Below are 16,387 nucleotides of genomic sequence, written 5' to 3' on the forward strand. Positions count from 1 at the left end.
GCTGCTGCATTATAAAAATACAAACACGCAGACATGCAAAACAAACAGGGCCAGTATTTGCGGTGGTCTTGAGTAATGCAGGAAAGGGCACTATTTATAACTGCACGCGCGTCACACAGGCGGTTGTTCATTTTTTCACCATTGCTTTTTTGCGCTGCACAGCAACACTTTCAGTTGTAAATACCACTGAGCACCTCAACCAACAGCAGGACAGCACAGCCACACGCTTTGCTGGGGACAGTTCTGCGAATGAAATCGAAATGCAAAGCCTCAGCACGCTTGTGGTAAGAAAGGGAAACACAAGACACATCCAAGATCATAACATTTGAATATAAGTCACATTAGACTTTTACATTTATTTCTAATGAACTTCCTGTAGGAATGTGACACACTGTGAGAATTATTTGGGTGATTTTCAAAATTAGACAGCGGTTCAGCTAAATAAATGCATCACAACACTTTTGGATTTGCTAAATTGATCCCTTAGCTAGTTTGTAAACTTTAAAAAGTACAAATAAATCATGGTGTTGGATTCTGAAACAGCTGAGGTAGATTTTTATTGTGTATGAGAGTTTGTTTCCTAAAACAAACGTCGGCTGCTTGATTTGTCCAGGCGTTGACAACTGGCCTGCTTTAGTTTCTGTCTGCCGTTATGTGGAGTATAAAAATATAAACTTTCACAAGTTGATTTTTTTTTAATGTGTGCCAGGAAGTCTAATGATAGACACTGTGCAGCCAGCCAGCATGAATGGTCAGAAATGTTGCTGGTTATTTCTGTCGCTGAGAGCTGAGAGCTTTGCTTGACAAACTGGCTCAAGAAATGAAGCTAATTGCCCTGCTACGAAAGTTAATGTTCCACTTTCAACAGCAGACCTGGAGGACTTGGCATGTAGACAATGAGACGTGTAGTTTGGCTTCTCTATTCGTCCTCCTGTTGTTCATGAGGTTCTGTGATGTCTGAATCGAGCCATTTGAAGCGAGCAATATTGCTGTCCGTGTTTACGAAGCTGGCGAAGAATTATAACACTGAAACGTGACTGATTGTTTGCCTTTGAGTCACTCAATTTTAAATAAGTGAAGTGGTTAATTAAAACTTGAAACTAAATAGAAAGTGGACAGGGATAAATAGCTGCCCGTGTCCAGTTAGGGCACCTGTTTTTTTTGGATCCGAATATTGCTGGTTAAAAGTATGGGATTTCCACAGCATGATGCCACCCTGTGTTTTCCGTATGATAGCACCACGCTTACACGCTTTGTGTTGAGACGAGGAGTTCTGTGCTGTGGGATTGCGGGACGATTGTTCAGTGACTTTTTTTAGGGATTGGTCTAGGATACCCACTGAACTTGTGTAGGCTACCCTATCCTATTGATGGGCCACGCAATGGAAGAGTTCCGAAGGCGTTTAAATATATATAATTATGAATCATGGAGACCCTTCAATCGAGCTGGAAAAAGCAAATTGCTAAAAAAAAAAATCTGTTTTGTCTCTTTCTTGTTTTGCCAGATTTTGTTCTGTTATGTAGAGAACTGCCCAAAAGGTTTTGAAACTGCTCATACCATCTCACTGCTTTGAATGTACAACACACAGTGATAGTGACTTTATTACTAATGTCATAAAATTACATTTACCAGAGCACGTCAGAACACTGTGAAATGATTGCTCATGGCACTGCTCTTTATGGTACACATGTCCTTATTTTGCTAAAATGGATTTTGATCTGAATAATGGGGCTGTTCCTAAAAAGAAGAGACCCAAGGCTACTACAAGTTGCTATTGACTCTCCTTTGTTTTGTCTCTACTTAACTGCCAAGTAACACTCACACTACAGCAGCTTAGGGTTGGCAGGGTACATTATTAACAGTGAAATAGACTGATTTCTAGAAATGGAAATTAGATTTTGCACTTTAGCTCGGAGTATAAAGTTTCAGAAAACCAGAACTGAGCTGGTGCAACACCTTTCTTGAACCAAAATGGAAGGATTCCAAATGTGCCGTTTGACACTCCTGAGTTCTTGTAAATTCTTAAATCTCACAGGTTTAAGCTGTGGGAAAAAAAAGTTTCCCACTTACTGACTGCATTTTTAAAGTGTCAATACTAGAAAGAGATAATGTTCGTGTGCAATACAGAATATTTCTTGCTTCAGCATCATTTTGGAATTTATTGACTTTTACTAGGGGATAGAAGCAGTGCTCCCAGGTTACTGTGACTCTTACGGGAATAAGTGGCTGTCTGAAAGATGAATCAAAACGGACAGTTTGTGCTGTGCAGCTGAAAGCATACAAAGTTGTCTTGCCAGTGTTTAAAACATGCTGACATTGGACTCCCTGCACTAAATAAACATTAGCATAGTCCTTCCTTGCTCCCAGTGAGGTGCAGATTGACAGTGTGAAGATTTAAGCTGGACTGTGTTGGCTTGGCTTTTCGTAGTGGTGTCCGGAGATAGTTCAGAGGTCAGCTCACTAGGCAGAGGTCAAAGATGCGAACAAAGTGGACCAATGTTATTTATTAGCCCCAGGATCTTGTGGCCTGAAATAGGATCTGGCTTGTTGTGTGAGCATGGAAGAAGCTGAAAAAAATTGGTTGATTTGATCCTCTTTACATTGACATCTGGATGTTTTAAGAAAATGACATTAAAGGTTTGGCAGAGATGGGATAAGTGGGTAGGGCCTTTGATGTGCTGCTAACCTCTACAAGTTATTGGGCAATAACTTTGCACCAAAAATGTTCCTTTAACATTCTGAAAGTGAGCATCACCCCCATCTGCTTCACTTTATCTTACAGAATGACAGGGCTGTTTGTGGAGCTGATCAGAGTTCACCTATAATATCTGCCTCTGAGTCCTAAGCCTTGTGCTGTGCTTGTGTAAAAATGTGAATAAAAAGAGCAGCATTCCTAGAAAATAAGAAAGGTCGCAAACGAGAGAAGGGCGCTGGGATAGATCTGAGGATCCAGGATATCAGCTTCAGCAACATGGCTAGGCTGCTTGTTCCATACTCCCACAATCCATTGTGTAAAAGGTGCTTCCTGTTCTAAGTTTTAAATGCTCTTCACTGGAGTTTTCGTTTCGGTCTTCTGGTTTATTTTTTTACTATTGATTTTTTAAAAATCAGTTAGGTTGACTGTCAATGCTTGAGGAATTTTGAATCATTGAATTGGGTCTCCACAAAATGCTCCCATTTCAGGATTTAAGAGATTATTTTTCCTTGTTGCTGTAGGATCTTAAATCCAGGAATACATCTGATCACTCTTAACCAGATTCCACACCAGTAATTTATTTTTTCTAATGTGGTTCCCACAACATGTTGTCCACAGTATTCTAAATGATGCCTTATTAGTACATAATGCATAACAAATCTTGATTAGCTACATAATCCAACATTGTTTGCTTTTTTAATTTTCTGCCCAAATGTCTAGGAGATGAAAATGGTTTATAAGTGCCTTCTTCAATATCATCCTACATTTATAATGCATTACATGTTACCTGCATTTAATATTCTACACTTGTCTATATTAGGTATTGACAAGGTTATCTCCCACATTTTTGTCCAGTCTTGGATGTTTGTTTGGTATTTTTAAATTTCCTTTTCAGCTTCAACATTGTAAGAGCTGCATTGCATGTTGAAACTTAAACCTAGACTTTTAAATCTAGACTTCTAAAAAAAAATTCAGGCAACTTTTATTTTTACTGTTTTCAGAGGACTGCATTTTTTTAGTCGTATTTACATACACATCCAGTATGTATTGAGCTTAGTCAGTGTTTTTATTATTTAAGCTTCTGAATTGCATGATATTCAAATAACCAAACTCATAATCCCCTAACTCTCCAATGCTCGTCATATGATAAGCAGTAAATATTTGGAAGTTAACCTTACTATTTGTCCATGGGTTGAGTATAAAGCCTATTTCCACATTTATCCTGTAGAGGATACTCTTGTCTTCTCCCGGTAGCAGTGCTGTGCTGAAACTCAGACTCATATGAAATAAGACACTTAGCTCTGAGATGCTAATATGTATTGTTGTTGTATGAAATTGTTTAATCTGTGACTTTAGTCATTATTCAGGGATTTCTCTTATTTTTCTTCTTTTATTTTACATCCCAGTTGCAAAGAGAAATCTACCCGTTTGCACTTCTGTTCTTGTAGCTTAAAATCCTGCATCATGGTATATTGGTGTTCATTTAAAGATTTACTCATGTGGCAGTGCAAACTTCTTAAACATTTGGCATTGCTCTCCCCATTTCTCTCAATTTTCCTTCTTTATGCAAAGGCATAAAAAAACGTTGTTTTAAAAGGAGTTAATCCTGATGTATTTGTGTTTTGTAGTACAAAAAGTAACCCTTTAGCTTTATGACTATTTATAGGATGTTAATACTGAGGAAAAGCCAATTCAATTTGATTACATTTTTTAAATGGATAGATTGTCTGCTACAGCATGTAATATTAGATGCTTATGTATATAATTGACCCTGAGTTATTCTGTTGTAGGGTGGCACAGTGGTTGGCATTTCTGCCTCGCAGAGCTGGGGCTCTGGGTTAGATTCCAGGCCTGGGGTGCTGTCTGTGTGGAGTTTGCATGTTCTCCCTGTGTTTGTGTGGGTTTCCTCCGGGTGCTCCAGTTTCCTCCCATTGTCCAAAAACATTCTGGTAGGTTAATTAGTTTGTGTGAAAATTGGCCCTGGTCTGAGTGTGTGTTTGGGTCTGTGTGTGTCCTGCGATGGACTGGCATCCCATCCAGGGAGTATCCCACCTTGTGCCCAGTGCTACCTGGGATAGGTTTTTGTTCCCTTACAAACTTGAATTGGAAGAAGTGTTACGAAAATGGATGGATTTTCTGATGCAGTGTTTTAAGTTTCTGATCAATAGGAATTAAAGGCTGCTCAATAAAAAGTTTGGTTTCTTCTTCCCCAAACTGAACTGTATTAATAACATTCAAAGATGTTATAATGGACTGTGAGTAAACTGTTGATGCTAATAATACACATATACTGTAACGTCTGATTATGTCTGATTTTGTCTTAAAATCTTACACGGCAGAGTATATAATATTTTCTATATAATGTGTAACCAGAAAAGCTAATTTATATTTTACATATGTAACATTTGTTTCTGCTGTGACATTAACTACATGATTCTGCATAAATGAATGTGAACGTCATGATTAGATCAAGTGGTGAATTCCAGCCTGTGCACACTTACAGTATATATTCAGTGTGATTCATTGACCACACTGGTTTCTGGATATTAATAGATACACATCTGCACTCAGTTCATGAACATAATCATAGTTTTGCAAGCTGTCATTCACTTGCTAGACTGATTTTAATAAGATGCTAGCATATTTGACTTTGCAGTTGTAGTATCACAGTAAATTTGTATGTTGTTTTGCATTCATTTCCAGATGCAGGTGGTAAGGAAGTTGTAGGATCAATTAAAAATAAATTTCTACTGACAGAGATTATAACTGAAGATGGTTTTCTTCCAGAGCATCTAATTACCATTCTGTCTGGGCACTTATCAACATTATAAAGAACAAGTATAACAGTCAACACGGTGCTTTAAAAAACCTCTTGGTTGTTTAAAGTGAAAACAGCTCTTTGTGCTTTTACTTTTGCTTGTTTTTATTTGCTGTATATTGTGACGATAACATGGGGTCTGCTTTTCTCTTTCCCCCTCTCTGTGCTTGAGAACGAAATGTAGGACATCTTTTCAGCTACACAAAGGGAATGTAAACACTATTGCTATAGTGAACTGCTTTCTAAAAAGACACAGAATGGGTAATGATTTCCACTCTTGCAATCCTCAAAAACAGAGATGCATCCCTGTCAGGTTTCCCTCTACTTTCTTTCTGGCGAAGTGAGAGAAAATATCCAGTTTTATGACGGGAGAAAGAAACATTTGCTTACTCGTGTCAGATGCTGTGCGACACTGCTATTGCTCCTGAGTGGAAACGAATTGCATCTTTACACCCTTAGAGTGAACCTCTGATTTTAATATTGGTATAATTTTTATCTTTTATTATTTTATTTTGATATGTAATGTTAAAAAAAGAGACAACTCAGTTAAGATTCTGGCTTTGAACATAGAGACATAATTCTAAAGAAATTTTAAGTATATGCTTGGTAAAGGTTTTATCATTTTATCCCCACCTGCAATTTTTCCTTTTTCCTTTTGTAGTAGTGTTAATGGCAACATGGTACTTTGCCAGTGTTGCAAAGAGATATTGGGCACAACACTTGAAGGTTGTATTGATTGAAAGGCACTGACATGTTGTGAATGTTTCAGACAGTTCCTCTTAAACTCTGTGAACTCCTTCAGTCTGGTGCTTCATCCTTGTTCCAAAAAGACATTTTAGGTCAGCTGTTTCAGGAAAATCTCAGGCAGGAGGGATGCTGTCTTGTTCATTCCCAGGGTTTCTTTTAGAGTGGCCTGAGACAAGCCTGGAAAATCTTGGGAATACAACAATTGTCAAATTCCTTAACTGGTCAAAAATACCTTAACTGCATTTTTTTGCATTAACTCTCATGTAGCACCTTCAATAAACCATAGGTTCTGAATTCTGGTGTCTCCATGAAAAATATCTTTGGAGTCTCTTGTCTGTCCATTCCCCTTCATCCCTACTGTAGCCTGGATTATTTCATTTATTGTTGCATTTGCATTCATTTGTATTACCTTTAGCACTGTTCGCTTTTTACAGTTCAGTAGTTGCTATCATTACAACTCATCAGCTAAAAAAAAAATAACAAAAACATTGAAATGAGCAGCTGCAAGAGGCTAAGCTGACTGCCTGCAAAAGACACCTGTACCTGAAACTGGAACAGGCCAAGCAGTTGAACTCTTTGACTAGTCTCCTTGGTGTTAGAATCAAGCAGAGTCTTCTGTATTATGCTCTAAATAAGGCAGCATTTCTGACATCATAATTGATGAGCGCAGTTTCATGATTTGGTGAGTGCAGTGTAGAAAGATAGAAAGTGAAGTGATATGATATCATTGCAGCTTGTGTTGTCGGTAGCTTTAAAAGGTTTGTTTTTATTTTAAAAGGTTAGGGTCCCTCAAGTACTAAAACTGGCTCCAAGCCATAAAAGCCATCTGTCCACATTTTTCAGCGCTTCCAAAGTGGTGCCACTCATTAGAGCTGGTTTTATTTGGCCTATCCTGAATAAAAGACCCTTTCATGAAAGTGGCCTTCTCTTTACAAGAGTTACTCATTCTAAAGCTTCTTACTGATGCTTTTATTTTTGTGTACCCATATTAATCAGCGTTGCTAGGGTGCAGATTTTGAAAATGACGTTTTCCCTCCCCATGTCATGCTCCTCCACTTGGTATTTAAATTTAAATTATTTACATTAAACAGAGCGGAGGAGAAACAGCAGTGATCATCAGTCGCAAATTTCAACCGCATCACTTTTACTGGGCTTGCTAAGAAGATCCAAGAAATTAAAATGAAATGCCCAAAGCTGGATTTATATTGCATTCACACGTTCCTTACATTTCTGTGCATTTTGGTTAAACCAAAAAAAAAACACGGGTTAAATGATTTAATCCTAAAATAAGTTCTTGCATTAAAAGAGGCAATTTAGACATTAAAGAAATTCAAGTTAGAGCACTCTTTGATTTCATTCAGCCTTCATGACTCAGGAATCACAACAGGATACTACACTAGAGGGGTTTTTCTAATATTGGAAGGCTATTTTAACCAATAAACCAACCCATCCCCATTCATGTTCATTTGAATGACCTTTACCATATCCAGTAACCCAGCAATTAAGGTGATCCTTCCCTTCATCTTTCTAGGTGGCTCTGGTGCAGTGGACAGAGAGTGTGGGACTGACTCTGGTTGGCAGAGACCAATCCTCTATGCAGCTGAGGACTCCTAGTGGACAAATCCTGAATTTCACCATCCTGCAGATCTTCCCCTTCACCTATGAAAGCAAACGCATGGGCATTATTGTCAGGGTAAGGGCTGTCAAATCTTATAAAATAGGCCACCGAAATTCCCAATTGCTGTGCATGACCAACTGCTTACATGTTGTGCTGTAACCTGTTCTGAGTGTAGTACAATCTCCTAGTCTGTGTTTTGTTTTTTTGCTTTATTCCATCTAAAAGACCCAAAAGATGTTGGGTTGGAAAGCAGCTGGGATGTAGAAAAATGAACTAAAGGATCTGAAAGCCGAGTGTTGAACTTGCTTGATGAATAAGAATTCCCTTCTTATGAGTAGTTATTTTTCTTTCCCAGTTTTTTCTGCATGGATTTATGTAGACTGAAGCTTTAAATCACAGACATAAATATTTTGCATGAAACAGTGAGCCATTTGATCCTCTAAGTGTTTTTGAAATGGCCGTAAATTGTAAAAAGTACCAGATATTTTGTAACTGCCTCAAAGCATCCAAATTTTGGTCAAATTTAAAGCATTTCTCCTTTTATGACACTAAAACTATTGCTTCTTGCATGGTTTGGTGACTGGCAATTTGGATCTAATAATAAAATAATATTTAATTGCATTTATATAGTGCTTTTATCCCAAAGGATCCAAACTTCCTTTATAGATAGGAAGAGACCCAGTTCTTCGAGCAGTAAAGCTCCCACCTGAGTGATGTGTAGCAGCTCCAAGGCACAGCAGATCAGATGGAGAAGTGAGAAGGTGACACTATAGGGATTGTATGATCCCTGGTGGAATTTAGCCAGCACACTGAGGTTAACAGCCCTGCTCCTCTGAACAATGTGGTTGGACTTCATGGGATTGATTGTGTTATATGAACTGTGATGGCGTGGTAGGGACGGGCACTGTTCAGTATAAGGAGTGGCTGGAAAATGCAGATGGGACCTCCTGCAGCACAATGTCTTCGATCATCAAACTGGGTCTTTGTTGCTTTGGAAGCTTTGGTTTAGAGGATGGAGCGCCACCTACAGTTCCACCAACAACATTTGCACTGCACTTGTTTTCCTTGGAGGTCTCCAATCCCAGTGCTGACTATGCCAGCCTTTTTATAATCCAAAGTCATACAAGATCAGTCTCTAAGATTGGTGTACAGCCTCTGCACATAACTGTATGTTACACATATTTGCTAAATATAGCAGTATGTTAATACATATTAACTGGAATCATATAATTAGACATCATTTTACTGTTGATAGTCCTACAATGGGTCTTATGAAACGGGAATTCAAAATTAATTTTAAAACGGACAGTCATTGTTATAAATGCATCCATCAGAGATCATTAAGTGATTAAAGACAGAATAAAGCAAGCAAAAGAGCCTGCACTCAAGTTATGCTGAGGAATAACGCTGTTTAAAATATGCTTAGTGTTCTTGATTTGGCTAGTGAAATGAATGCTCTTCAGCACAGGCCAAAACACATCCAGTTAAAAAAAAAAGCAGTCTTTCAGGGACTGCTTGGATTACGACTTGAATTAAAACCAGACACCTCTGCTGTTTTATTTCTTCCACCTTATCCTTGCTACTGAGCCTCGATAGGACTGAAAAGCCTCATGTTTCAGCTTTATGAAAGGAAATTGCAAGCAAGTGGCTGAATACCTAATTAAATTGCTCTGCTAGTTAATCAGACAGTTTTAGGGTTATCTGAGAAAGAACTAACCCAGCTTTGAACTCTGACAGAGGAAATGACTAATCCGAATACTCAAATGACAAAGTATTATCCTTGGCTTCTAAAAGCCCTGCCTGCCAGCTCAATATCAGGAAGCCGGGGTTTTCGCCTGGCTTCCCAGAGCACATACTTTTTCAAACACCTTCTAAAGACCCGTTTCCATTCCAAAAAAGTTTTCCTTTCTCTGTCTATACAAGCAAACAAAATAGCAAGTGTGTGGTCCCTACCAGCAGAATGAAGCAGAAGTTTTTAGAAGCATACAAGCCAAAAGGAGTGGGATATCACAAGATTTGCATAGTAAAGTTGACAGTTGAAAGTACTTTTCAGTGTTTCGTCAAGAAAGCAAAAGTCTCCTGGGGGGGAAAAAAAGAAAATTTGATAGAATTTTAAAAATATATATTTTTTAGAATCAAATTCACCTTGTGAAAGAGAAAATTGGGGCCCGGCAGGTTTTGACAAGTTCAAACCTTTTAAAGGTTTAGAAACTTTAAAAAAGCCGTTTTTGGTGTTTAAGTAAACTCGGTGACACTGTACTGTTTTCCAACACCTGTGTTTTTCTAAATGCACTTTGCTTCAGTGCTCTGTCTCCTTTGTACTCCTAGCTTGGCTCCCTTTTTTTTTAATTGACTGTTGGTTTTGTGTGTTTTCAGGATGAGTCAACAGGAGAGATTACTTTTTACATGAAGGGAGCCGACGTTGTGATGGCGGGCATCGTCCAGTACAACGATTGGTTGGAAGAAGAGGTGCTGTAGACGTACATCAACAATTACAGCAGACATTTATAAGTCTTCCTATTGTGACTAAGAACCCCACAGCCTTCCATAATAACACTGCAGCAGAGCGAAAGGTTGTGCCCTCAAGTGCAGCCTACTCGGAGCTTGGCTTCCATTATAGTAAACAGCCCACACAACCACAGCAAGCACTGTGTGAACAGAGAAGGAGGCAGGAAACACCTTCATCTAGATATAGATGGGTGGATGTTTTGGAAAAGGCTTTATTGAATGTTGCTTTGAGGTTTTACAGCGCTTATGAATCAGTTTATCAATGATGGGCATGTTGGGCGTTGGTTATTATCCAGCAAATCCCTCCTCTGACAGCTTTGTTGCAGAATGTTAATTCCCGTAGAGCATCAAGTTCATTCGTTTTGTTTGTACGTTAAAGCCGAGCAGGGAAACTGCTCAGCTGATGACATAAATGTTGGCTCCCTCACAATTAGTTATTTACTTCTTTATTATGTATGGTATGTTTTGTTTGTGACTGTTCATTACCCTACAGTAAGTGAAATACAGTATTACTGCTTATTAAGTGGTAGTTAAGATTTATAGTGAATTAACTTACATAAACTTGTGAATACTTAGCTTTATAATTCTGTTGAAGTGCTATGTGAGCTTAGATCGTACATTATTATATGAAAATAATTAAGTTGCTAAATCAGTAAATAACATTGGAGATGGAGGACAACTGTACACAGTTTGCAAATGTGTATGAACAATCCATGTATATGAAAACTCTGATGAATGGTTATCACAATTATAGAAAAAGTAGTGTTTTTTAAAGAATATGCAAAATTGTTACATATATATACACTCAGAAAGTCAAAACAGTAGATGGATATGAAATGTGATTCCTAGCATGATAACTTTTAAGCCTTTCCCTTATAAGGCTGGCTAGATCTCCACAAGATCTAGACCACATCAGATTGGTAGTTGCAGGTTACATGTGCACAGCAGTTTATAATAAATAATGAATTTATAATATCCAATATTTTTTCAGTGTGGGAATATGGCCAGAGAAGGACTGAGAGTGCTGGTGGTCTCTAAGAAGTCTTTAACAGAGGAGCAGTATCAAGATTTTGAGGTGAGGCCACATCTTAAGTCTGTACGTAGAAATTGTATTCACAGATGAATTTTGTTCTATATGTACTATGGTTACATCGTCAAGAATTATTGTGTTCGAGGATGGACAAATAGTGTAAAGTAAAATTTCTAGACTGGGGTCAGCAAGAGAGAAATACGAAACATTATCACTTCACTTAATCGCTCATCCACATCAAGCTAATAGTGGCCCGGAGCCTATCCCGGGAAGCATTGGGCACAAGGCAGGATACACTCTGGATGGGACGCTAGTCCATCGCAGGTCACAGACAGACACAAACATACACACATGCACACGGGGGCCAGTTTTCCCAGAAGAAAGTTAATCTACCATGATGTCATTGATGTAGGAGGAAACCCACGCAAACAGAAGGAGAACAGACACGCCTCTATCTCCCGTAGTAATTGAACACAGTGCCCCAGTGTTGCGAGGCAGCAAATCTAACCACTGCGCCACTGTGGTGCCCTATAAACAAACTACACTAGCATAATCATAACTAATGGCAGGGAGAGCCCCTGAGAGATCATTTTAATTCTCTTTGGAAAAAGAAATAGTTACCTCCGGAATAAGAGTTAGTAAATTGCCTGCCTTTTGCGTATTGGCCCTTTCACATGGGTGGGGGCCTCTGTGTGTGGGACAATGTCAGTGCTCCTCTGAAAAAGATTATTATTCAGTTTAATCCCTGCAGGGGCTGGAGCGGCCCTACAGTGTGCAGTGTTAATTAAACATTCCTAGATTCAACAGCATGCAAATGTTTTTAAATGTGTTGTTTTTTTTGCTGTGTGTGGAATTGTCAGAAAGCAGTTGTGATGAGTCATGACTTCTAAGTGGGATGGCCCCACCTCAAAAACATGTTTCGTTCAGCAAGGTCCCACGTCCTACTTCATAGGATTACAAAACAATCAAGCATTTTTGCTAACCTTAAATGGTAATGCAAACGACTGCCTTTTCAACATCAACACAAAGACCCGCAAAGTGTCCCGCACTAATAAATGCCAGAAATGCATGATGCTTTTTTCCTCTTATTTCTCTGTGCCATTCATAGGAGCTTCAGACCATTTTAGAACCGATAATGGAAATTCTTGGAGAAAGGTTGACCCCTTTGTGAAATTTCAGATTGATACAAGCATGTAGAAAATACTACGTGTTCATGCAGATCACTATTAATGTGTATGTGCAGCTAATAGCAGCTACACAGTGAGAAATCGCTGTACTCTTTACCTGCGAATAAAACTTGCAGACTTTTTCTGTGTTGCAGCACAGCCACTGATGGTAAAAGAAACTGAATATATGATTTATATATTATCTGTCTATTAATTCTCAACTTTTTAAAGGTTGGTCTATGGTCTAGCAGAATAGGTTGCCTTAGGTTTTTAATGAATTTGCTGTTCCCAAATTTCCTGCGTTTGCCATCTTGCAATATGAGACAGTTTCGGAAATACACATATTCTTATTAGTAAATCTTAGTAGTTTAATGTTATTAACCATTAGTTGATGAAATAAGAAGTTACAAGCACACATTGGACATTCTGCCAGTCTGGGTCATATTGTTCTTTGCAGTAAATCAAGTCCAGAAACTTTATTTTGCTGGAAGGACACTGAAAGCTTGATATTTGTGCTTCTCACATGCTTACCACTGTGTACTGAGTAAGTCGATCTTCAACATACACATAACTAGTTTTTGTATTCAGAGTTGTGATTAAAATGATGACGTCTATTGACGTTGCCCCTGCCATGACTGTGTTTTACAAAACAATCATGCTGCTTAAGCTTTTTCAAAGGGAGGCTTCACAAAGCATCTCGATGTGGTCCTCGGATCAATAAGCCATTACCACATGAATGTGCAAGATGGGCCAAATTCCGTTCAGAATTCGTCAATCGGTTTTCTTTGGATTAAGAACGTAGAATAAGATGACATTCAGCCCATCAAACCTTCGTGGTTTGCAGGAAGCTAATCAACACAAGGATCTGATTGATCTTATTCCAGACACCCATAACCCTTTGTAGAAAAATGTACCTTAAATCTGAAGACCTAAAAGCTGCTTTGTTTAATTTCCACTTATGTTCTCTGTTCCTCCTTTCACTGTTGCGCCTGAATTAGTCCTCTCAGTTACTTTTGTCAGTAGATATAAGAACTTTAAATCTTCTTTCAAGTGCAAATGATTTTTGGTCTTTTACCTACAGTATATGAAATGTCATTGTCAGGATCATTCTGGATCCTTTCCAAAGCAGCAGTGTCTTGTTTAATAGCTAAAACTGACTGCGCTTTACTGAATGGGGTTATAATGGTTAAAATAATGGATTAAACAGCTTATGCTTTACCCTTAAAACCCTGCTAAAGTGTATAATCTATGTGTCACAATTTATTATGCACTTTAAAAGGGGTGTACACTTCAGCATGCTTTGAACCCCAGTTACTAAGATGAAACAGTGCTGTAGATCTGACTATTGAACTTACGCTTGTTGCAGTGCTTCATCGTTTTCTTTATATTCCCTTATATTAAATCAGGTTCATTTCATATGCCTTTAATATTCAACATATTTTAAAAAGATGAACAGGAATGCGTTTTAGCATGTGCCTATTCATCCACACCACTTATCTTCACTGGAAAGAATACAGTTAAAATAATAGCTGTATAAATGCAGAGAGTATTGTTAAAATTGAAATGATCAACACTAGCTACAGTACAGCACATGGTCAAGAGGAATTTATACAGTATGTACTGTATTTCTCCACAGAAATATTTTTATATATCGTGCTCAATTTAACACCGTATATTCCTTTAGCGTAGTCCTTCGGAAACGTACGAGGTGCATTTTACTCAAAGAATCATCAGTTGGCAGTTGCAGTCATCCGTCTCACTGAAGACATTTTCAAACACGCTTGCAGAAACCTTAATGCTGGGTTACAATGCCAACTACAACTTCCCAGGCTGTGACCAAGCCAATGATAAGCAACAAAATGGGGATCTGCCTACACTTTAAATTCAATAAAGCTTTCTCATCTAGACTAAAGACATAGGAGATACATCCGTAAATGGTATACAATTAAGTATGGTGACTCTGACTACTTTATTTGTGCATCTGAGCACATTTTCAAACCTACTGTACATTAGCTGGTTGGCGACACTGATGAGTCAATATAAACACCTTGGTCCTTTCCATAGATAGCCTGTTCTACCTAAAGTGCCACCCATTTAATATTTATAGTATTTATATTCCCTAACTGAAAGAACTCCTGTGTTAACGCCTGTTGTTTGCATCTGTCTCAGCTGCTTGCCATATCAAAACACATCTTTGGTGTGGTTGTGTACTTAAATGCAAAATTATTTTAAGATCTCCATGTAGCCAGTGGTTCTGTTTACAGCCATTAAAATTAAACTCAAGGCTGGGTGTCCTTTTTGTGTCCTGGACAATTGATATACTGTATTATTGTGTCAAAGTGTGGGTGGATATGAGTCACCCAGTGAGTCAGAGAATGCTTTCCTCAGTGACTCACTCAAATTGTTTTGGTTTAATCTCACTTTTTTATATTTGGTTGATTCATCAATGCAGGTTTCAAGTTTTTTTTATGAAGTACTTTCACTGTGATCTTTTGTAAAACTTAAGCTGTAAAGCAAAGAAACAGCTACAGAAAACTAAAATCTTTGCATATCAGACTTGTATAACAGTATTGCAATGCATATAATTCTAGCTTGTGTTTGTTTTTCTTAGTCTCAAGCCATGCATTTAAATTGACTAAAATTCTGCAGTAAGACAGTAGTGAGTCCTGCAAATTTGTCACTAGGATTATCTTTCCTCTGTGGATTTGTAGGTGTGTGTGTAATCTAAAAAGTCTTTTCTAGATGGCTGACATCTTAATTTATTTTTACTTCTGAAAACTGTATTTTTGTGCCTCTCAGTTTACGATAGGTTCTTGTTATGACTAATATATCAGTAGTTTAATGTTTCTACTGATCTATACACTTTTTAAATCTTTTAACATTATCGTCACTTAATTATCAATAAATATATTTTAATTGCTTAAAAATAGGAACTCCTTAGTAAGGCAGAGCCAGCATGAAGCCTTATAGCTTGATGTCAGTGAAGCCAGGATGAGGTGAAGTGGACTGTAATCTTGTTAAAACCCTAAAGGATGAAACTTTTCTAAAATGATTTTTACAGGCCCGGTATGTGCAGGCCAAGCTGAGCGTTCATGACCGCTCCCTTAAGGTTGCCACGGTGATTGAGAGTCTGGAAATGGAGATGGAACTTCTGTGTCTGACTGGAGTGGAGGACCAGCTTCAGGCTGATGTGAGGCCTACTTTGGAAATGCTTCGCAATGCAGGGATTAAGGTGCGAAACTTCGGTTTGCTTATTTTTTTTGGCCTGTCTGCAGTACTAGTGAACATCTGTTGCATACAGATTTACCTGTTTACTTCCATCCAGTATCAAAGGGTTGATTACTCCTCGCATGGGTTGTGCCAATCTGCAGTCCATTCCAAAAGCATAAGACAAAAGACACTTAAGACCTACAGTATAACACACTGTGGAGGGACAGCCGATGCATAGCAGGGTGTGTGAGTACTTGCACACACATGCGTGCATGCAGAGACAATCTACCTACAGTATTAACCTATGGAAGTACATGCAAACTCCATATATACAGTCACCCACTGTGTAATGAAATCCAGGATGTCAGATCTGTGAGGCAGTAATCCTGACATCATCAGTGCCAACCTGCTTGATTCTCACAAATGTGTACCTTGCGCATGTTTTGTGATGCTGAGAACATCTTTGTTTTCAGTTTAGAGGGTGAACATATGACTGTAGAATTCTCAGAATTTTCAGTAGGACAGGTTTGGATGTTCTTGATTGAACTGATGACATTATTGCAGAAACGCAATTTATGGCAATAAAGCACCAATA

General features: G+C 38.3%; 1 protein-coding gene across 1 annotated transcript in view; it reads left to right on the top strand.

Annotated features, from left to right (window-relative positions):
- The window catches only part of atp9a (ATPase phospholipid transporting 9A), an 83,187-nt gene that overhangs the window by 42,236 nt on the left and 24,564 nt on the right, over nt 1-16,387 (top strand). Inside the window, exons 15-18 of the mRNA XM_088937478.1 lie at nt 7,792-7,953; nt 10,255-10,347; nt 11,378-11,461; nt 15,644-15,814. Coding sequence (XP_088793604.1) covers nt 7,792-7,953; nt 10,255-10,347; nt 11,378-11,461; nt 15,644-15,814 — 510 coding nt within the window. The remainder of the gene's footprint in view (nt 1-7,791; nt 7,954-10,254; nt 10,348-11,377; nt 11,462-15,643; nt 15,815-16,387) is intronic.

The sequence above is a fragment of the Atractosteus spatula genome, chromosome 19 (assembly GCF_055471065.1).
Source record: "Atractosteus spatula isolate fAtrSpa1 chromosome 19, fAtrSpa1.hap1, whole genome shotgun sequence".
Classification (NCBI taxonomy): Eukaryota; Metazoa; Chordata; class Actinopteri; order Semionotiformes; family Lepisosteidae; genus Atractosteus; species Atractosteus spatula.